We start from the raw sequence: 21,692 nt of genomic DNA on the forward strand, positions 1-21,692 counted from the left end.
GATGCTTTAACCAAAATATCCGTCTCCCTAGTCCCCAAGCTTTCTGTCTATAATAGTTAAAAAGCTCTTCGGGACTCAGCCTTGTCTGTGGGTTCCATTCTTTGAATTCCCAAGACAAGGGAGTGGAGCTAAGGCCTGTGTCCGGCACAGCTGAGATGAGAAAGTCTGCCATGCGCACTGAGCAGCACTGTTTGTTAATTCTCCATTTCAGGCTCAGGACTCCAGGCTCCTCCCTACTGATCTCCTCCCTTCCTTGTCTGTCTTCCCTTTTCCCTTCTGGAGGAAGATTCTCTCAGGGTGGCTGGACCAGCTAGGGCAGTGGTTCTCAACCCGTAGATCACGACCACTGGGGGCCTTCTCTCAGCTCTGAAATCTCCAGGAGTTTCTGTGGGATGAAATGCACTGGACAAATATTGTCTAACTTTTAGTATAAAATTTGTTTAAAGAGGAAATTTACTTTCAAGAGGTGTTTATTGATGGAAAAGAAAAGTAGGCTAGGATGCCAACAGGGGAGCGTGTCGGAAGGCCTGGCCACAAAACTTGCTGCCATTCCTGCCACAGGTATCGCTGTCCATCATTTATTACCTGGATTATTGTCTGTCTTACTTTCTATCTTATTTTCTGTCTTATCATCTGTCTTATTATCTGTCTCCAGCAGCTTTTGGAGGCCAGTATCTGCCAGAGCGTCCTTTCGGATCCTCGTTCCTTTGAGGTGTTGCCTTTGAAGAAATAGGTCGATAAAAACAAAAATGGCGGCCACTCCCATAAGGATCTAGGGAAACAAATGGATCATTATGATTTTCATCACACACCTAGAAGGCAGGCACAGATTCCCTTCCAAGTTTATCCTCGGAGGTGATGCACAGTGTACCCTTAAATGTCTCCCTCCCAGACCCACCCTCAGTCTGTTCTCCCTGGTTCTGTGCCCAGTGCCCCTCATCTGGTTTATATTTTTTCCTTTGGACAAACATGAGGGAGGGTGACAGGTAACTTGTCTGCCTTCATAGACACCACCTTTAAAAACGTGTCTTCTCCACTAGAAACATTGACCAATGCCTTAAATTTGCTTTCACCCCCAAGTTTTGTTTGTTTATTTGCTTGAGACAGTGTCTCATGTATCCCAGGCTTGCCTTGAACTCATTGTTGAGCCAAGGACTTTGGATCCTCTGCCTCTACCTCCTGAGTACCAGTGTTATAGATACACATGAGGTTTTCACAGTGCTGCAGATCAGGCTGGACCAGCGCTCCACAGAGTCAGCGCTGCAACCCAGCCTTGATCCCAGGACATTTGTGATGCTGATTTGAGGAGATCCACCGCTCAGCAGAAGCACCTCACCACGGCTATTAAGCAGGGCACAGCACTGAGCAGAAACACCTCACCACAGCTATTAAGTAGGGCTTTGGCATCACTCGTCTGGCTTTCGTAGCAAACACTACGCCACCTACGAGGAACACGCAGGAGAAGAGGTCGTTGAAGAGGTCCTGAAAGGGGAAGAGATAAACTGGTCTTAAAAAGTTGTGCCCCACCCACCCCAGACACAGCACAGTTTACTCCATGTAACCATGATCAAATGCCCCTGCACAACCCTGACAATTTAAAACAAAATATACAAAGGTAAATATGTTTCTGGCCAAGCAGGTCAACCATGGCTCCCTGCTGGCCTCTGCGAGTAGAGGACAGAGTCCAAATTTACCTTCTGTCAGCCCAGGTGAGACACAAGATGCCATCTTGTCTACAAAACCAGGTGTCTGGTGCCTATCAATAATCATGTAAATAAATGCATAAACAGACTATTTCAAGGTATCTGTTAGATACTTGCTTGATGCCTGTTTTGTATATGTAATTGTACTATGTTAAAGTTAAAACCTTTCTTTTAGCCGGGTGGTGGTGGCGCACGCCTTTAATCCCAGCACTCAGGAGGCAGAGGCAGGTGGATCTCTGTGAGTTCAAGGCCAGCCTGGTCTACAAGAGCTAGTTCCAGGACAGGAACCAAAAGCTACAGAGAAACCCTGTCTCGAAAAATCCAAAAAACAAAACAAAACAAAAGAAAAAACAAACAAACAAAAACAAAAAACAAAAAAAACCCCACCTTTTTATTTAAACAGAAAAGGGGAGATGATGTAAGAGATCCTTCTGTATATGTGATGCTTTTATTAGTTAATAAATAAATTGTCTTGGGCCTGTACAGAGCAGAATAGAGGTAGGTGGGGAAAACTAAACTGAATGCTGGGAGAAAGAAGGTAGAGTCAGGAGAAGTCTGTATCCCTGCTGGAGACAGATGCCGGAACTAGCCAGTAGGCCATGAGGCCTTCTGGCAAATATAAACTAATAATAATGGATTAAATTAAGATGTAAGAGTTAGCCAATAAGAAGCTAGAGCTAATGGGCCAAGCAGTGATTTTATTAATACAGTTTCTGTGTGATTATTTTGGGAGTCTGGGCAGCCAGGAACAAACAAACAGCCTCCTTACAACATTGTTGTTGCTGTTGTTCACCACTGGATTTTTGACTTAGAGTTTCTCTGTGTAGCCATGGCTCCCCTGGAACTCCTTCTGTAGTCTAGGCTGGCCTCTAAGTAGAGATCTTCCGCCTTTGCCTCCCAGTGGCTGGGATTAAAGGTGTGTGCCACCACTGACCTGAGTTGTAGTTTTATTTTTGTCTACAGTCATTTAAACAGCATTGTTTATTTTCTCACATCTTAGTTCATCTATGATCTTTGAGTCTCGGGATTATAATCTTCCAACTTGTTTCATTTATTTATTTTTTGATACAGAATTTTTGCTATAAGACCATAATGGCATTGAGCTCAGTCTTCCTGTTTTGGCTTTGAGTTTCAGGATTATGGATATATGCTATTGAAACATTGACCATGTTTGCCAATTTCTGATTCTTAGTTTGGAGAATTTTTAAATTACCAAATGTATCACTCATCCCTTAATGCTTTGGCTGCGGTTCTGCATTTATTTCTGTTCTGAGTTCAGAGGATGTAATTAGAACATCAGCAGCATAAGTCATGAGTTTTCTAGGGTCTGAGCAACAAAAATTCAGGTTCTAAACCTATGTAAGGGAAAGATTTTAGCTTTCTCATTCTCAAAGAAAACCCTCCCCTCCCCTCCTCACTCCCACAGGTCACGAATGGATCAACGTTTCTTGCTTCTCTGTGTTGGCAAAATGTGTACGTCTTTTTTCCCCCATCCTTCCCCTATGGATGCAGTATTCTCAGGGTGCTGGTTTGATTTTCTAAGCCTCTCCTTGGCTTTGGAGTAAGACTTTGTGCTGGCTATTTTGATGTCAATTTGACATGAACTAGAGTCATCAGAGAAGAGGGCACCTCAGTTGAGAAAATGTCTCCATAAGATCCGTCTGTAGGGCATTTCCCTTTTTCTTTTAATATTTTTTAAAATTTATTTTAAATACCAACCAGAGTTCTTCCTCTCACAACACTCCCACTTCCCCAACCCATCCCCCATCTACTCCTCAGAAATGATTTTTCTGAGGGTGTTTTCTTTTCTGTTTTTTAAATTTATAATATTCTCTTGAAGTCTTCTTTTTTTATATATTTTTTATGGTTTATTTAACCTTATTTTATGTGCATTGGTGTTAAGTGTCAGATCCCCTGGAACTGATCTTCAGACAGTTGTAAGCTGCCATGTGGGTGCTGGGAATTGAACCCGGGTTCTCTGGAAGAGCAGTCAGTGCTCTTAACCACTGAGCCATCTCTCCAGCCCCTGAGGGTGTTTTCTTAATTAGTGTTTGATGGGTGGAAGGCCCAGTCCATTATGGGTTGTGCCTTCACTGGGCTGGTGGTCCTTGGTTCTACAGGAAGCAGGCTGAGCAAAGCATGGGGAACAAGACAGAAGCAGCATCCTCCATGGCCTCTGTACCAGCTCCTGCCTCCCTCTAGGTCCCTGCCCTTTTGTTAAAAGCTGTTAGTGACCAAGTTGTGGTGGCGCACGCCTTTAATCTCAGTACTCAGGAGGAAGAGGCATGAAGATCTGTGAGTTCAAGACCAACATTGTCTTCAGATTGAGTTCAAAGAAAGTGAAGTGTTACACACAGAAATCATGTCTTAACAAAACAAAATTAATTAACTTTTAAAGAAAAGCTGTTAGTGTTCAGGGATCTATCAGTCGTCATGACGACCCCAGGACAGGAAGGAAGAAGAGGAGAACTAAACTGAAAACTCTTGGAAACAGAATGCACAGAAAAGAAACTAAAAAGACAGAGACCACATGGCTAGTGAAGGAACTAAAAAGATTAAGTCTAAAAGAACTGAAAAAATTAAGTCACAGCTAACAGAAGAATCTTCTATTAAGTTTGGATCTTTCTTTTTTTTCTTTTGTGCTGTTTACTAGTTGAGTTTAGTTGGGTTATTTGACTTCGGTAGGCTCATTTGCTGGTTTGTGAAGTGAAAGAATTGGGGAACCAAGGGCTCTAGAGGTGGGTAATAAACAAGGGGTACCGGAAGTTGAGGTGCTTGTTGGCTAGGAGGAAGTTAGCTGGGTACGTTTGGTGATTCCGTAAGTGAGGTGAGGGAATTCTAGTCCTGAGACCTAAGACACAATGGTAAGAAATTTACGTGTGGTCAATCTCACTATGGATTGTTGCAGTCCCTGAGGCATAGATAAGGGACCAGAGTAATGGATGCTTGAGGGACGTCCCAAGCTCAGCCTCACCCCATTGGATGACTGTTTCAGGTTGGCCTTGATCCTGAAGCATTCTTCCTGTTCACTAGAGACCTGACATGGTTTAGCCTCGTTTGACATTTCTTTCCCCCTACCTTACTAGTTTATGCAGAGTCTGATTTTCTGTGTTGAATCCTGGAATGATATCCCAATGAGATGGATGCCAGCAAAAAGCATTAGCAAAAATGGCTGGTTTTGAAACCCTGCCTGTTTCTGAGACAGCAAAGCCTCGATTACTCTTCTTTGACCCAACGCAGTTAGGTTTTGGGGGAGCATTTTCTGCCTGGCTTCGGTTCTCTAACCCAGTTTCCCACCCTGAGCACCAGTAGAGGAGGTGAGGTTGTCTTTTTGCAGGTGCTTTTAGAAGGTGACTGGCAGCATCATTCTTTACTTACAGTGATAGGCCAGAAGATGAAGGGCATGTATCTGTTAAGGGCGAAGCTGTAGAGGAATATGAAGAAAGTGAAGATGGACACTTCCATAGTGAGGAGCAGGATCAGGATGGGGTGTGTGGGCACTGTTTCGAAGAGGTATAGTCCAGCCATCATGCAGACCTGGATGGAAAAATACATACTCTTGAGCTCCTGCAAGGGCTCTCCCTGGCTTCTGGGACCTTCCCCTCCACAGACACCCCCTGGAATTCCAATCCAGCTTACCAAACTCAAGATCTTGACCTCAGCATGTCCCATTGTCCAGAACTCTTTATTGCTGTCTTTGAATTCCCACTTGTAGCGTCGAAACCCTTTTCTTGTGCCCACCTCACCCTTGGGCTGAATTGTTCCTTTTTGCCTCTGGGCATCTTCTGGCTTTGGTGGAGGCGCAGGCGCGGCCATGGTTGTCAGTAGATCTCAATTTCTCACTGCTCAGCCCTGCCTGCAGTCCCTGAACAGGCCCAGCTCAAGAGAGAGCCTGGTGTCTTCAGACCCGTTCAAGGATGGTGCTCAACTGACGGCTGGGACTGCTGAATTCCAACGCCTATGCTTGGTCAGTGCGAGCCCGCCTCATCTCGTGGACCAGCAGGATCGCCCCACCCCTGCAGATGCGGAACATCCCACCCTCCACGCGGCAGAATGCGCGGAGCCCCACTGGTTCTAGCGAGGCCTTCCTTGAAAAGGAGTCCCAGGTTTGTGGCTGTTGCGCCCTGGGTTTCTGTCCCTTCTGTCCTCCTGGGACAGCCTTGTGGAGGAGTGGGAGTGTAATGTGACTTTTACACAAGGCCACACGAGGAAGCAGACGTGTTGACGATTTAGCAGTCCTGTCTTTATGGCCACACACACGTGTGCTTTGGAGCTCTGTGATGACCTGGAGGGAGTGATTACACGCGGACACGAGTCTCTGTCAAATGCTGGAAGGGCTGGGTGACTTCGTCATAGCTTCTGTCTCAATGGGCGGTGGAGGGCTTAGTTTACAGTCTCAGGGCTTTTTTCCTGTTTTTCCTCATCTCATTGGAGACCAACAAGGCATCGATGAGACACAGGATTGCTGCCGAGAGGCACAGGATCTGTCAGACACAACACAGATGAGAAGGAAAGGCCAGATTACTTTAATAACAAGCTCAGTGTTCATCTCTCATTACTGTTCCTCTCTGATGATGTGAAGAGCTGCAACTGGTCTCTCCTGGCCAGGTTTGTTTTCCCAAGAAAAAGGGAAACAGTGTGGTTTGCTGCCTGCAGTGGCCTGATCTTATGACCCACTAGCTACTAGACCAGTGGTTCTCAACATGTGGATTGCGACCCCTTTGCCCTAATGATCCTTTCACAGGGCTCCCCGAACACCAAGGGAAAACAGATATTTACACTTCAATTCCTAATTATGGTGAAATTACAGTTATGAAGAAGCAATGAAAATGATTTTATGGTTGATGTCACCACAACACGAGGAACTGTGTTAAACAATCCCAGCATTAATTAGGTTGAAAACCACTGTATTTAGTCAATGCCCTTTGTAGCTCGAGTGCCTGGCAGAGTTGAGCCTGGGTGGTGGATGGTCTGGAGTTCTCTGAGGAGGGGACAGGTTTGAGATTCAGAAAACCCTCCTGCAGTGGCTATGAGATGAAAGGAGGGTATACATCTTCAGCCTATAAACCTAGAATAGCTGATAGACTTTCCTGTGAAACAGGAAGTTTGAAGAACTGTCTAACCCTGTCTTGGCAAAGTTAGACAGTTGCTTTCTTTTGTTTCCTGCTTGTCCGGTTTGGACCAGCATACTGTTAGCAGTTGAGACAAGGACAGTTTCTTGCCCAGTGGTCAACTTCTGCCACAATGAAAGCAAACTCCATATGGACTTTCTTTGATACCCATCATCTTCTCTGAAGTAGATTGGTGCTTTCAGGAACAGCCACGACTCATTGTCATAAAAAGTCTTATATTATTAAAACATCTTAAACGCCATATTCTGTAGATCTCTGAAATGTTTGGAGACTGTCTGTCTAAAATATACCTCTGTTTGTAAAAACATACCTAACATTACTACAAGTTTGATTGTAATAGTTTACTACTAACCTGAACTCCTTTATTTTCCCAAATATTTGGTAATAATAACTTTCAAGGACTAGAAGCTTACATTACATTATTAAATGAGCTGCATTTGTACAATATCTTAAATAAGAAAGTCCATATGGAATTTGCTTTCTTTGTAACAAATGTATGTACAATATGTTCTAACAAAAATGACAAATTTGTATCAATATATAAAAATATCTTAAACAAGAGTATAAACACATACACTATAACAAACATAACCTTCAATTTGTATTAATATACAAAAATCCTCATCAATGTAAAATATTTAAGGCTACTAGTTGCTTTTTTAGTTTAAAAGTAAAGTGAGCTACTTGTTTATTCTGTCATTTCTTTATCCCCCCCTTTTTTTGTATTTAGAATGAAATCCCAGAATCTAATTTCCTTTATTCAGCTTTTTTTCTTCCGACCATGACCAATAACAATTTGTAATCAACCCCCCTAAATCATGACAAATATCCATTACTCACTGAATGACCCCCAAATCACCCACCCCTCTTCTTGGGAATGTAGACATTGTTTACTCTAGATGGTTTTCTGTTGTCTGAAAGTGAAGGCATCCCTAGGGGTCCCTGATAAAATTAAAATAAAGGTTAAATCATTTGTTGCCAGTCTCTGTGTAATGGGAAGTCCTGATGAAAGTAGGGTATGAAGCTGGACCATCTCAGCCAGCCACCTTGAAATTGTCCTCAGCAGTTTGTAGTCCAAAGCCAATCCCTAGGTGGTGTTTGTCAACTTAGTGGTGTTACCACAACCAAGGGGGAATCATTGTTGTGGGGCTCCCTCATCCTTTTGGAGGCTTCAAAGTTCACTGTTAGGAATGGTCATGGTTCACTGCAGAAAACTTAAATAATTTAAATGACATATACAACAGATCTTGAAAGAGGTCAAAGAACCACAATTCGTTACGTATATCCAGAGTACACAAGCTTAGTTCCTAGTTACCTAAGAGACTCAAACCTGAAATCATGTTCAGAAAGCTAAATGAAGCATTTTTCTAAAACTAGTTAGTACTCTATATGACCGTTAATATCACAACAGAAAGTTTAAATATGCATATTTTAACCTGATAACTTTTGAGATAATATTTATAGCATAAGAAAATTTTAGCAGTCAAAGTAAAACCAAAGTATTATGAGATTAGTGACAAGAGAATGATCCCTGAATTTGGGTTTCTCTTCTGCTTCATGTCAGCTGGCTCTTCTGACATGAGAGAGAGAGATTTTGGATTTTCCTTTGACAAGCATGGTTGGGTTTAGATAGAGAGCCACTTTCAAATTCCAAAGACAGCTTTAATTTTTAACTGAACTGGGACTACAAAAAGACCATTTGTCTTATATGTCTGTAGAGAACAGCAGAAACAAACATTTGGGAAGATTTATGAAATTTTATCTGTTGGAAATGTGCCATACCATTAGGCCAATTTATTCTTTTTCTTAAGACTTTTTTATTTCTGGATGATTCATCCTTTCTCTTCAGGTGAACTCATTTGTCCAGTGGTCTTCAGATTCCTTAGTTCAATACTTTCAATTCTCCTGGAAAGACAAAAGAAAACCCCTGCCCCAACCCTAACTTTGGGGAGGTTCTTTTTTTGGCATGTTATATCTGATCAAATGAAAAGGATTTGTTAGTTGTTTAAGTTAGTTTGGATTGAATGGCCACACTGTTTGATAAGCTATTATCTCTTTTAATCGAGAGATCTCTCCCATTCAAACCTAAGCTTTATCAATCTTGATGGTATCCATAGCTTTTCTTCTTTGCTGGAAGCAAAACCTCTTCCCCAAATAACACATATCCTGATTTCCATTCTGAGGTCAACACATCTTTAAAGTATACAGGATGATTTAATTCAGTGGTTATTTTCTATTATCTAATGTAAATGGAGACTATTCTTATGTTTCCCGGTCACCCAGACCCAAATAATCACACAGAAACTATATTAATCACAATACTGCTTGGCCAATAGCTTAGGCATATTCCTGGCTAACTCTTATATTTTAAGTTGACCCATTTCTATCATTCTGTCTATCACCATGAGGCTGTGGCTTACTGGGTAAGGTTCCAGTGTCTGTCTCTTTCAGCAGTTACATGGCATCTCTTTGACTCCACCTATTCTCTCTCTCTCTATCCCTTCCAGCCTGGTTATATTCTACCCTGCCAGAGGCCAAAGCAGCTTTACTCATTAACCAATAAAAGCAACAGATATACAGAAAGACATCCCACATCAATCCAAAATCTCTCTACAGCTGTCTTTTCTTTATTATTAACATTTAAACATTTAAAGTTGATAAAGCATTGTATAATCTATCTATGGCGTTCTTTATTGTCCCCTTGTACTTTATTAAGCATATCTCTTACAGTATGATTTAGATTTTTCTATAACTGCTTGCCCTATGGGATTATTTAACATTCCTTGTGTACAGATTTTCCACTGATATCTTTTAACAGGCCCAGATTTGTTATAAGTAGGCACTATGAAGGAAATTTTTTTTCTCTATCCTTTTCTTGTAAAGGTATAATAAAAAGCAGTCTTCTAAATCAATCACTATAATATACCATCTCTTAGGTAATAAAGACCACTAGGGAATTCCAGACTTGTAAAGCTTCCATTGGCTGGATCAACTCATTATTAACAGCTCTTATATCTATTACCATTCCCTGTTTTCCAGATTTCTTTTTAATGACAAATACAGGAGAATTCCAAGGACTGGCTGATTCTTCAATATGTTGAGCACTTAGCTGCTCCTGTATCAGCGGTTCGAGTGCCTGTAATTTTTCTGATGTCCAAGACCATTGTTCCATCCATACAGGTTTGTGTGTCAACCATTTTAAATGTAGGGCTATTTGTACCTTTAAAAGATCAGCAGCTGTGGTACCCTGTTTATGTACAACCTGAATGGTCAGAGACTGCTTTTTATAATACCTTCTAATATTTTTCTCAGAAAGCTATGTTTGTTTATGGTTTGTTTCTGAGATTAGAGTGAAAGAGCTACACACCTGGCACTGAGACCTTAGCCAGAGAAAGAAACTCCTTTAGTCCTGAATCCAGAACCAAAGAAACATGCCCTGACTCTGAGACCAGTGCTGAAATATCACACTTTGTCCCTAGAATCAGAGCCGGTGAAAGAAATATATTCTGGCCCTAAATTTAGAGCCAAAAGACTAAAAAGGACCAGTGAAAGAAGCACAGTTTGGCTCTGAAATCAGAGCAATTGCTGCCCCTGACCAACTACATAACCAATCCCTGAGCAGAAAAAACTTCTCCCTGTGAAAACTCAGCCCTTAAGAAGCCCTAAAGAAGCCCTTCTGCTTGTTCAATTGTGGGCTGTCCTTCACCTGGCAGGAATAGACACTCTCCTGGACTCCTCCTCCCCAAATAAATCTCTTCAAAACAAAAGAGTTTTGGATGAAGATCTTCATTCACTGGCTCTGAATAGAAAAACCTGGCTGGGATGTTCCTTAGGCGACTGAGCAGAAAAACCTTTCTGAGACACTCCCTTAGCAGGCCTGAGCAAGGCTGAGCAGAAAAAGTAACAACTTTTGGCTGGGATGAGAGGCTATTGCTGCACCTCCGTATCGGCTTCCCTTTAGCAGAGTGTAGCAGAAGTAACATCTTGGGCCGCAGAAGAAGCAGCAGATAACCCTGCCAGGACGATCAGTCAGAGAAGCAGAGCAGAGAGCTCAACTGTAGTGGCGCTCCAGGAGAGGAACACAATTGCTGTATCCTGGGAGGAGACCCTCACCCACTGCACCTCGGCTTCAGGTAGCCTGGCTTCCCCACAAGTCAGGATATCTTTCCCTCCAGGGCCGAGCTGTCCTATTGTCCTCCAGAGCTGTTCTACTGCAGCTCTAGGAACAGCCTGGCTTCTGGATAAGTCAGGATATCTTTGCAGCTCCAGAGCTGTAACACTCCTACTTGCTTACTGTCTTTGCTAGGGATTTGATCTTGGGAAATCTCCTAACTTCTAGAACTATCCCATTGTTTGATGGGCCCTAGCTGCATCTCTCGACCAGGTTCTCCACTGGAACTGAGGATGAGCTTTCAATACTGCTGTCACTAAACGTTTTTAGTATCGTGGAATAATCCTGCTCCAAGTGGCCCAAGAATTTAAAATCTACTTCTCAAAAGATGAATACATACCATATAAAACAACTGTTACCGTAGATTTCTTCAAATCTAACATTTCAATAGGATCCCAGTTAACTTCTGAATAGCCTTGGGTGGGGGGGGTGCCTAGCATCTGGTGGTCATTCTTGAGTGGTAACTGGATAAATTAAGGTTGGTTTCTAATAACCTTGGGCCGCTCTTCTTCACTTTCGTAAAGCAAGCTTTATTGTCAGAATGAGATTAAAATAGCACACAACACACAGGTTTCGTGTGGTACCACTTCCCTAGCTGGCAAACAGTGCATACGTGGTCCCCTGCATGGTTGGTTCACAGAGACTTACATAGTGAGTGCCCTCTTGTGATATGCTCAATATGCTATCCAGTCTCAATAGAAACTACTTCTGTCTTGGGCTCCTTTCTTCCAGAAGTCCTACAAAGAGCTGCTAGAAAAAACAGCTGGTGTTTTTGCCATATCTTGGGTCTCTCTCAGGAGTTTTGTCTTCTTTCTGGAGTACTGATTTCTGCTAAATGCTAAATATATTTATATATATATATATATTTCTGATAAATGCTAAAATATATTTTTTAGATTTTTTTATATGTATGGGCATTTTACCCTTTATGTATGTATCTATGCCACATGTGTGTGTGGTGCCCATGGAGATCAGAAAAGGGTGTCAGGTCCCTGGAACTGGAGCCACAGATGCTTGTGAGCCACCATCGGGTACTGACAACTGAACCTGGGTCCCTGGAAAAGCAGCCAGTGCTCTTAAACGATGAGCCATCTCTCTAGATCCTCTGCCCCAAATCTTTAATTTTTCATCTTTAAGCTTTCCCTTTTATGTTTTGTTAAAGGCTTATTCTTTGTCTGTATGCTTTTCTGTGTAGGGTATGCGCATATGAGGGTAGTTGGCATGTGGAGGCCTGAAGAGGCAGTTGGATTGTGGAATTGGGGTTACAGGTAGTTGTCAGCCACCCTACCTGCGGTCCTCTCTACGTGCAGGATGCTTTAACCAAAATATCCGTCTCCCTAGTCCCCAAGCTTTCTGTCTATAATAGTTAAAAAGCTCTTCGGGACTCAGCCTTGTCTGTGGGTTCCATTCTTTGAATTCCCAAGACAAGGGAGTGGAGCTAAGGCCTGTGTCGGGCACAGCTGAGATGAGAAAGTCTGCCATGCGCACTGAGCTGCACCGTTTGTTAATTCTCCATTTCAGGCTCAGCTGTCTTCCCTTTTCCCTTCTGGAGGAAGATTCCCTGAGGGTGGCTGGACCAGCTAGGGCAGTGGTTCTCAACCCGTAGATCACAACCACTGGGGGCCTTCTCTCAGCACTGAAATCTCCAGGAGTTTCTGTGGGATGAAATGCACTGGACAAATATTGTCTAACTTTTAGTATAAAATTTGTTTAAAGAGGAAATTTACTTTCCAAGAAGTGTTTATTGATGGAAAAGAAAAGCAGGCTAGGACACCAACAGGAGAGTGTGTTGGAAGGCCTGGCCACAAAACTTGCTGCCATTCCTGACCACAAGTGTTGATGTCCAGTCATTTCTTCTGCTTTTTCTGCTGCTTTTTCTGCTCCTTTTTCTTCTCCTTCTCCTTCTTCTTCTTCTCCTTCTCCTTCATTTCTTTTTCTTTTTCCAGTTTCTCCTTCTCTTCCTTCTCCTTTTGCCGTGCCTCCTCTTCCTCTTTGGCCTCCAGCATTGCTTGTAGTTTTGGGTCCGGCATTTTGCCATTCTTGTCTGGAGCAAGCAGAGCATACTTTCGGATCTTCTTGCCTTTGAGATGTCTCCTTTGAAGACATAGGTCAACCACAGCAAAAAATGCGGCAATTCCCATAAGGATCTAGAGAAACAAATGGATGTTCATGATTTTCATCACACACCTAGAAGGAAGGTACAGATTCCCTTCCAAGTCTATCCTCGGAGGTGATGCACAGTGTACCCCTAAATGTCTCCCTCCTAGACCCACCCTCAGTCTGCTCTCCCTGGTTCCGTGCCCAGTGCCCCTCATCTGGTTTATATTTTTTCCTTTGGACAAACATGAGGGAGGGTGACAGGTAACTTGTCTGCCTTCCTAGACACCACCTTTAAAAACGTGTCTTCTCCACTAGAAACATTGACCAATGCCTTAAATTTGCTTTCACCCCCAAGTTTTGTTTGAGACACTGTCTCATGTATCCCAGGCCTGCCTTGAACTCACTGTTGAGTCATGGATGTCTTCGGACTTTGGATCCTCTGCCTCTCCTGCCTGACTACTAGCAATTAAAGACAGGCATGAGGCACTACAGTAGCTTTTGGCAGTGCCGTAGATCAGGCTAGACCAGCACTCTACAGACTCAGCGCTGCAACCCAACCCTGATCCCAGGATTTTTGTGATGCTGATTTGAGGAAATCCACTGCTCAGCAGAAGAACCTCACCATAGCTGCAACGTAGGCGTCTGGCATCGTTCTTCTAGCCCTCAAAGCAAAGACTATGCCGCCTATGAGAAACCCGCAGGCGAAGAGATCGTTGAAGAGGTCCTGAAAATGGGAGAGGTAAGCTGGTCTTAGATAGTTGTGCCCCACCCACCCCAGACACAGCACAGTTTACTCCATGTAACCATGATCAAATGCCCCTGCACAACCCTGACAATTTAAAACAAAATATACAAAGGTAAATATGTTTCTGGCCAAGCAGGTCAACCATGGCTCCCTGCTGGCCTCTGCGAGTAGAGGACAGAGTCCAAACTTACCTGCTGTCAGCCCAGGTGAGACACAAGATACCATCTTGTCTACAAAACCAGGTGTCTGGTGCCTATCAGTAATCATGTAAATAAATGCATAAACAGACTACTTCAAGGTATCTGTTAGGTACTTCCCCTCATCATTTCTGTACTGTCCTCTCCAGAGTTTCCACGAGCAGTATTGCTGGGAGGATGTCCTTGCTCTCTGGGAGCCTTGAAGTTCCCTCTTCACCTAACCCTGCCTTACACCCTGGACCACCTTCCCTGATTGCTTCCTTCGTCAATTTTTTCTTTCATTCCTTGGGGATTTGGTATTCCTTTACCACATACAAGCTCTCTTCTCCCAACACAGAATAAAACCAACCAAAATTCTAAGCACTTATGCTTAGAATAAATACTTTCTTTCCCCATTTTCTATTAGTTATTTTTTTATAGGATGTCTAAATTTTAAGTTGTTTTTAATTGTAGTGGGATGTACAATCTCTCCTGTCAATATTCCTTGGTACTCTCCTTGAATATTTTGTCCACCTGTCTTTCAAAAACAGTTTTGCTTCTTTTCATCTTATGTCTACGAGTGTGTTGGCTGTATGTGTAATCTGCCAAATGTGTGTAGTGCCTGAGAAGGCCAGAGAGGGCACTGGATTCTCTGGAACTAGAGTTACAGCAGCTTGTGGGGTGCTTGGGAACCCAGCTGGGTCCTCTGCAGGAACAGCCAGTGCTCTTAACTGCTTAGTCAACTGCTTAGCTACCTCTGTCATATATAAGTCACTGGATGAGTGTAACTTGAAATCTACCTCTCTGTTAGCACACCATTCCTTATAAAACACCATAGGCTGGGTGGCTTAAACTACAGATGTTTATCCTCTGGCCTTCTGGAGACTGGAAGACCAGGAGCGAGGCACCAGAGCCCTCTCCCTGGCTGGAGGCAGCTGCCCTTCCCTCTCTATCTTCATATGACTTTCCATTGGAGACAGGTCATAGGACCTGTCACTTCCTGTAATAATACTAATGGTTTTGGATCAGGGTCCCAACCTTAAGTTTTCTGTTTATGCTTAGTTGCTTCCTCAAAGGCCCCATCTCAGGGAGGGGGACACAAACATCTAGGGAGGACACAAACATTCCATTTGTAACAATTCCATTAGTTAATCCATGATCTAGCACCAAAACTTAGGGTAACTCTTGCATTTGGTTGGGCAAATCCATTTTTGTAATTCTTTTCATTTTTCCAAATAATTTTATTTGTAATGTTTTTATTAGCTCATGTTAAGTTATACTTAATAATGGGCTGATTATATTTTATTTAATAATTTATTTGTTTTTATTTTATTTGCATTGGTGTTTTGCCTGCATGAATGTCTGTTTGAAGGTATATCTTGGAGCTACAGTTGTTAGATACCATGTAGGTTTTGGGAATTGAACGTGGGTCCTCTGGAAGAACAGTCAGTGCTCTTAACCACTGAGCCATCTCTCCAACCCCCTTATTATATTTTCGAACATGAATAGAAAGGAATTGAACACATTCCCCCCTCCCCCCCGTTACCTTCTCTATGTCTTTCTTCCCGCTTTGGCTATTCTTCTTCACAACTATTTCTACCTTCTCCCCGCCTCCCTGCCTGTGTGTGTGTGTGCGCGCGTGCGCGCGTTTGTGTGCGTGTGTGTCCCATTGTGTTTCACTGTGGTTGTTTTGAGGTGCATGGGTGAAAATTTGTATACAGAAGCACAGGACCCCTACCAGTGGCTACTGTACTGAAGAAAAATGTCTCCCCTTTCTGCATCAGTCTTTGACTACATATAAATCTTCAGGTTGTAGGACATGAGCATCTGTCGCTTCCACGAAGGGCATTAATGAACCAAATTGTGTTTATGTAATCACAGCCGTTGAGAGTTGAAGAGCGTAACAGCCACATGGCCCATGTCTAGAAGCCAGAGATCACCCTTTGGAAGATGTTGGCTGAGCCTCAGCGAGGGTGACATAGGATGCACCATTTGTTTCTGAGTGTTCAACAGGCCAATATTTCCAGTACTTTGATTGGTTACAAAGTTTCTGCAGTCACTGCTGACCAAAGACTTTTATAACCTTGTAAAATTCCGTAGAAAGCCCTGTTCACTTGCATTGCCTTTTGCAGATTCAAGAACTCAATTCTGAATTGAACTGCTATCGCTACGGTAATAATTTCATACCTGGGAATTCAGTCCATATTCATTTTGGTTTTCCTTTGGTGTTCATTCACCAGTTTAACTTGCCTTTCAGTAGGTTTATTCCTAGACGTCCAGGAGTCTCTACATTGTTCTAACGTTACATGTTCTCACTGCTTCTGCTGACAAGTAGAACGCTGATGTTGGGTCTCTGGGAATCTTAATCACCCACTTAGTTCTACTGAGGCTGCAGATTTTTTTGGGTGTTTTTTGTAAAGAGGCTCATGTTACAAAGGAGCAATCCTTGTTTCTCCATCCTAGTCTCTATGTACCTGGGTTTTCTTGTTACATTTTACTCAGGTTACAATTTAAAAGATGTAAGAATTGGGAGGATTTCTAAACAAACACCTAGAAACACCAAGAAATGCAATGTTTGTTGAATATTTGGGTAGATATTTATTAAAATTGGATGTGTCCTTTATTCTTCATTTCGTAAGAGCTTTTTAAAATTACTATTCATTATTACCAAATAGTTTTTTTACAACTTAAAATATTTTTTTGTTACAAATACAATAGAGTAAAAGTGTATTATTAAAATTTGAAGACAAAACCATATTTGCGGTCCTGACATGGATGCTGCTCACTGTGATAGATTGCTTTCTAATACACTGTTATATTGGTGGGCTAATATTTAATTTAATTTTTTTTCAGACAGGGTTTCTTTGTGTGTAGTTCTTGTTGTCCTGGAACTCACTCTGTAGATGAGGCTGGCCTCAAACTCACAGAGATCATCCTGCCCCTCCTTCCCGAGTGCTGGGATTAAAGGCCTGTGCCACCACAGCCGGGTCTAGTCTCTTCTTTCACGCTAAGGAAGGCCTATGTTTACTCTTTGTTGTTGTTATTTTTATTTTTCAGGACAGGATTTCTCCATATAGCCCTGGTTGTCCTGGAACTCGTTCTGTCAATAAAGCTGGCGTTGAAGTCATAATGATTCACCTGTCTCCGGAGTGCTGGGATTAAAGGCACGGGCCATTACTACCCATGTTTATTCTTAATCTAATATCTGATTTCAAAATGGAAATAGATATCAGAAGATATAATATATCACACAACCTTTCAAAAGAGAGAAAAAAGGAAAAAGACCAATGGAATAGAATGTAAAGACTAGAATTGAATTTCACACTTGTTTTTAAAAAAAATTGATAAAAATGACACTTCAGATGAGTCTAAAAAAAGATTAACCAATAAAATAATAAACAGAATTATGGTGTTGACAAATTATTTAACTAATGGCCAGGATAGTGAGGGAACCTAATGCATGGGTCAAATGATTGAAATGCAACAAATAATAAAGCTACCAGATGCCGTGAGCCGAGAAGACATCCATCTGTGTGGACTTATTCATCTTTCTCTGTATTTGAACTGGTATTTTATATTTTCCTAGTAAATTATTTTATTTCAACTTTCCTAAGTTTTAGTATTAACGTTCATGTTTTCCTCATGATCTTCTAAAGATCTATTTTTTATATTTGCACTATTTTTGTTTTTTCCTTTCTATTTTATTTATTTATTTTTCACAAGGAGTGTGATTTTTGTTCTGTTCCTTGTCTTCCCTCCTTTCTGACAGTGTCTTTCTATGTAACCTGGTTGTCTTGGGCTCACTATGGAGACGACGCTGATCTATCTGCCTCCACCTCCTGGTCCTGGAATTAAAGGTGTGGCCTACCATACCTGGAAATTTTTTATTTTCTGAGTTCTCACTATTGATCCTTGTTTCTTCTTTTATCAATTTTACAGTTATTTGTTGTTTTGTTTTTCTTATTCTTTTGTTTGAGATAGGGTTTCATGTATCTCCGGAGAGCCTCAAAATCATTGTGTTGACAAGGATGATCTTGAGTTTTTGTTCTTCCTGCTTCCCCTTATGAGTTTTAGGGTTACATAAACACACCACTGCGCCCAGTTTTTGCAGCGGTGAGGCTCAGACCCAGAACTTTGCACATGATAGGCAAGCAACATGACTAACAGCTGCATTCTCAGTGTTTTGTGCCTCAGGAATTTTCTTAATTCTTTTGTTTGTTTTGGTATTTTCTTCATATATATGCTGGATTTTTTTTCCTTGTGAAAAAACGTATCATGTTGGGACAGACAAGCTTAGGGAATAGTTTAGCAACCTAGGATACCACATGATTTGGGCTAAGTATACATTCCTATTATTTCTTTTTTTTTTAAATTTATTATTGCATTTTATGTGCATGTTTTGGCTATGTGTATGTCTGTGTACATGTGTGTCAGGTGCCTGTGGGGTCCAGAAGAAGGTGTCAGACCCCTGGAAGTAGAGTTACAGATGGCTGTGAACTGCCTGCCACGAGACCAGAATAGCATTGAGCTCAGTCTTCCTGTTTTGGCTTTTGAGTTTCAGGATTATAGACATATGCTCTATCATAAATATAAACATATTTAATATGTTATTGAAACATTGACCATGTTTGCCAATATCTGATTCTTAGTTTGGAGAATTTTTAAAAGACAAATCTCTTCATGCCTTGGCTGCGGTTCTGCATTTATTTCTGTTCTGAGTTCAGAGGATGTAATTAGAACATCAGCAGCATAAGGCATGAGTGTTCCAGGTTCTGGGCAGCAAAAACTCAGGTTCCAAACCTATGTAAGGGAAAGATTTCAGCTTTCTCATTCTTAGAGAAAACCCACCCCTTCTCACTCCCACAGGTCAAGTATGGATCAACGTTTCTTGCTTCTCTGTGTTGGCAAAATGTGTACGTCTTTTTTTCCCCATCCTTCCCCTATGGATGCAGTATTCTCAGGGTGCTGGTTTGATTTTCTAAGCCTCTCCTTGGCTTTGGCTTAAGGCCTTGTGCTGGCTAGTTTGATGTCAATTTGACATGAACTAGAGTCATCAGAGAAGAGGGCACCTCAGTTGAGAAAATGTCTCCATAAGATCCGTCTGTAGGGCATTTCCCTTTTTCTTTTAATATTTTTTAAAATTTATTTTAAATACCAACCAGAGTTCTTCCTCTCATTACCCTCCCACTTCCCCAATCCATCCCCCATCTACTCCTCAGAAAGGGTTTTTCTGAGGGTGTTTTCTTAATTAGTGTTTGATGGGTGGAAGGCCCAGCCCATTATGGGTTGTGCCTTCACTGGGCTGGTGGTCCTTGGTTCTACAGGAAGCAGGCTGAGCAAAGCATGGGGAACAAGACAGAAGCAGCATCCTCCATGGCCTCTGTACCAGCTCCTGCCTCCCTCCAGGTCGCTGCCCTGCTTAGGTTCCTAACCTGTCTTCCCTTGATGATGAACTGTGATGCAGTAGTATGAACTAAATAAACGTTTTCCTGTCCAACTTGCTTTGGTCGTGATGTTTCATCTCAGCAATAGAGACGCAAACTAAGACAGGCCTCATCTCTTGTCTTGGGAGCATTTGAAAATCCGTATCTCAAGTTCCTGAGATGGTGCCTCGTGAGTCACTCCCAACAACCCACAGCTTGTATTGTCACTACTCCTGTCTTCCATCTCCAAAACCTTACATCCTCCTTCTATCCCTCCCCTCTTCCTCCTTCTCTTCTCTTCTCTTCTCTTCTCCCTTTCTCTCCTCTCCTCTTCACTCCTTTCAACTCTTTTTACTTCTCTCCTCTCTTGTCCTCTCCCCCTTCCTTCCTTTCTTTTCTTTTCTTTTTTTTTTTTGCTAATTTCTCCTCTTTCCTTCTTTCCAGCTAAGTTATTTAATGAAAGCAATATTGGTTACATTTCAATAACTATTTTAGGTTAGGAATAGGAGGATTGACTTTCATGGTTTGGCAGACTTAATTTTACTGAATCTTATCAGTTCCTTCACTGGCCATGTGGTCTCTGTCTTTTTTACTTTCTTTTCTGTGCATTCTGTTTCCAAAAGTTTTCAGTTTAGTTCTCCTCTTCTTCCTTCCTGTCCTGGGGTCGTCATGACGACTGATAGATCCCTGGACACTAACAGCTTTTCTTTAAAAGTTAATTAAATTTGTTTTTTGAGACGGCGTTTCTTTGTATAACAACAGCTCTGGCTATCCCGAAACTTGCTTTGCAGACCAGGCTAGCCTCAAACTCAGAGATCCACCTGCCTCTGCTCCCTGAGTGCTGGGATTAAAGGTGTGCGCCACCACAACTTGGTCACTAACAGTTTTTAACAAAAGGGCAGATAGATAGGTGGTCACAGCTAACAGAAGAATATTCCATTAAGTTTGGATCTTTCTTCTTTTTCTTTTGTGCTGTTTACTAGTTGAGTTTAGTTGGAGGGCAAGTTATTTGACTTCGGGGGGCTCATTTGCTGGTTTGTGAAGTGAAAGAATTGGGGAACCAAAGGCTCTAGAGGTGGGTAATAAACAAGGGGTACCGGAAGTTGAGGTACTCGTTGGCTAGGAGGAAGTTAGCTGGGTACGTTTGGTGATTCCGTAAGTGAGGTGAGGGAATTCTAGTCCTGAGACCTAAGACACAATGGTAAGAAATTTACGTGTGGTCAATCTCACTATGGATTGTTGCAGTCCCTGAGGCACAGATAAGGGACCAGAGTAATGGATGCTTGAGGCACTTCCCAAGCTCAGCCTCACCCCATTGGATGACTGTTTCAGGTTGGCCTTGATCCTGAAGCATTCTTCCTGTTCACTAGAGACCTGACATGGTTTAGCCTTGTTTGACATTTCTTTCCCCCTACCTTACTAGTTTATGCAGAGTCTGATTTTCTGTGTTGAATCCTGGAATGATATCCCAATGAGATGGATGCCAGCAACAAAACAGTAGCAAAAATGGCTGGTTTTGAAACCCTGCCTGTTTCTGAGACAGCAAAGCCTCGATTACTCTTCTTTGACCCAACACAGTTAGGTTTTGGGGGAGCATTTTCTGCCTGGCTTCGGTTCTCTAACCCAGTTTCCCACCCTGAACACCAGTAGAGGAGGTGAGGTTGTCTTTTTCCAGGTGCTTTTAGAAGGTGACTGGCAACAGCTCTCCTACATTCTTTACTTACAGTCATGGGCCAGTAGACAAAGAGTATGTATCTGTTAAGGGCGAAGCTGTAAAGGAACATGAAGAAAGCAAAGAAGGACACTTCCATAGTGAGGAGCAGGATCAGGATGGGGTGTGTGGCCACTGTTTCGAAGAGTTTTATTCCAGCGATCATGCAACCCTGGGTGGAAAAATACATATTTCTGAGCTGTTGCAAGGGTTCTCCCCGACTTCTAAGGCCCTCCCGTCCATAGACACCCCTAGAATTCCAATCCAGCTTACCAAACACAGGATCTTGACCTCAGCATGTCCCATTGTCCAGAACTCTTTATTGCTGTCTTTGAATTCCCACTTGTAGCGTCGAAACCCTTTTCTTGTGCCTACATCATCCTTGGGCTGAATTTGTGGCGGAGGTGCAGTCCCGGGCGCAGGCCCAGGCCCAGGCCCAGGCCCAGGCCCAGGCCCAGGCGGAGGCACAGGTCCAGGCCCAGGCGGAGGCGCAGGTGGAGGCGCAGGCGCGGCCATGGTTATCAGTAGATC

The 21,692-nt window shown here is 42.5% G+C and overlaps 2 protein-coding genes across 2 annotated transcripts; both read right to left on the bottom strand.

Moving 5' to 3' along the window:
* Positions 1-574: 574 nt before the first annotated feature.
* Positions 575-5,519, bottom strand: LOC121447343 (CKLF-like MARVEL transmembrane domain-containing protein 2A). The gene is made up of 4 exons (XM_041650538.1): positions 5,343-5,519; positions 5,082-5,240; positions 1,381-1,482; positions 575-772 (listed from the first exon to the last, which is right to left on the bottom strand). Exons 1-4 carry the CDS (start codon positions 5,517-5,519, stop codon positions 575-577), a joined length of 636 nt encoding a protein of 211 aa, XP_041506472.1.
* A 142-nt stretch (positions 5,520-5,661) lies between these two features.
* LOC121447344 (CKLF-like MARVEL transmembrane domain-containing protein 2B) lies at positions 5,662-21,677 on the bottom strand. The gene is made up of 6 exons (XM_041650539.1): positions 21,435-21,677; positions 21,175-21,333; positions 13,729-13,830; positions 12,977-13,153; positions 6,096-6,187; positions 5,662-5,791 (listed from the first exon to the last, which is right to left on the bottom strand). Exons 1-6 carry the CDS (start codon positions 21,675-21,677, stop codon positions 5,662-5,664), a joined length of 903 nt encoding a protein of 300 aa, XP_041506473.1.
* Positions 21,678-21,692: the final 15 nt, after the last annotated feature.

This window comes from Microtus oregoni, unplaced genomic scaffold, assembly GCF_018167655.1.
Source record: "Microtus oregoni isolate MIOR12 unplaced genomic scaffold, Mior012 000004F_ref0000308, whole genome shotgun sequence".
In the NCBI taxonomy this organism is placed as follows: Eukaryota; Metazoa; Chordata; class Mammalia; order Rodentia; family Cricetidae; genus Microtus; species Microtus oregoni.

What these genes read in the sequence shown, in the direction of transcription:
- LOC121447343 (XM_041650538.1), bottom strand. Translation starts at nt 5,519, where the DNA reads ATGGCCGCGCCTGCGCCTCCACCAAAGCCAGAAGATGCCCAGAGGCAA. An exon ending in AGGTCAAGATCTTGAGTTTG is followed by an intron (nt 5,241 to 5,342) that starts GTAAGCTGGATT and finishes TTTTCCATCCAG; the next exon opens with GTCTGCATGATGGCTGGACT. An exon ending in AGCCCTACTTAATAGCTGTG is followed by an intron (nt 773 to 1,380) that starts GTGAGGTGTTTC and finishes TTGTTTCCCTAG; the next exon opens with ATCCTTATGGGAGTGGCCGC.
- LOC121447344 (XM_041650539.1), bottom strand. Translation starts at nt 21,677, where the DNA reads ATGGCCGCGCCTGCGCCTCCACCTGCGCCTCCGCCTGGGCCTGGACCT. An exon ending in TTGTCTACTGGCCCATGACT is followed by an intron (nt 13,831 to 21,174) that starts GTAAGTAAAGAA and finishes TCCCATTTTCAG; the next exon opens with GACCTCTTCAACGATCTCTT. An exon ending in AGGAAAAAAGCCCTGAGACT is followed by an intron (nt 5,792 to 6,095) that starts GTAAACTAAGCC and finishes CTCCTTTTCAAG; the next exon opens with GAAGGCCTCGCTAGAACCAG.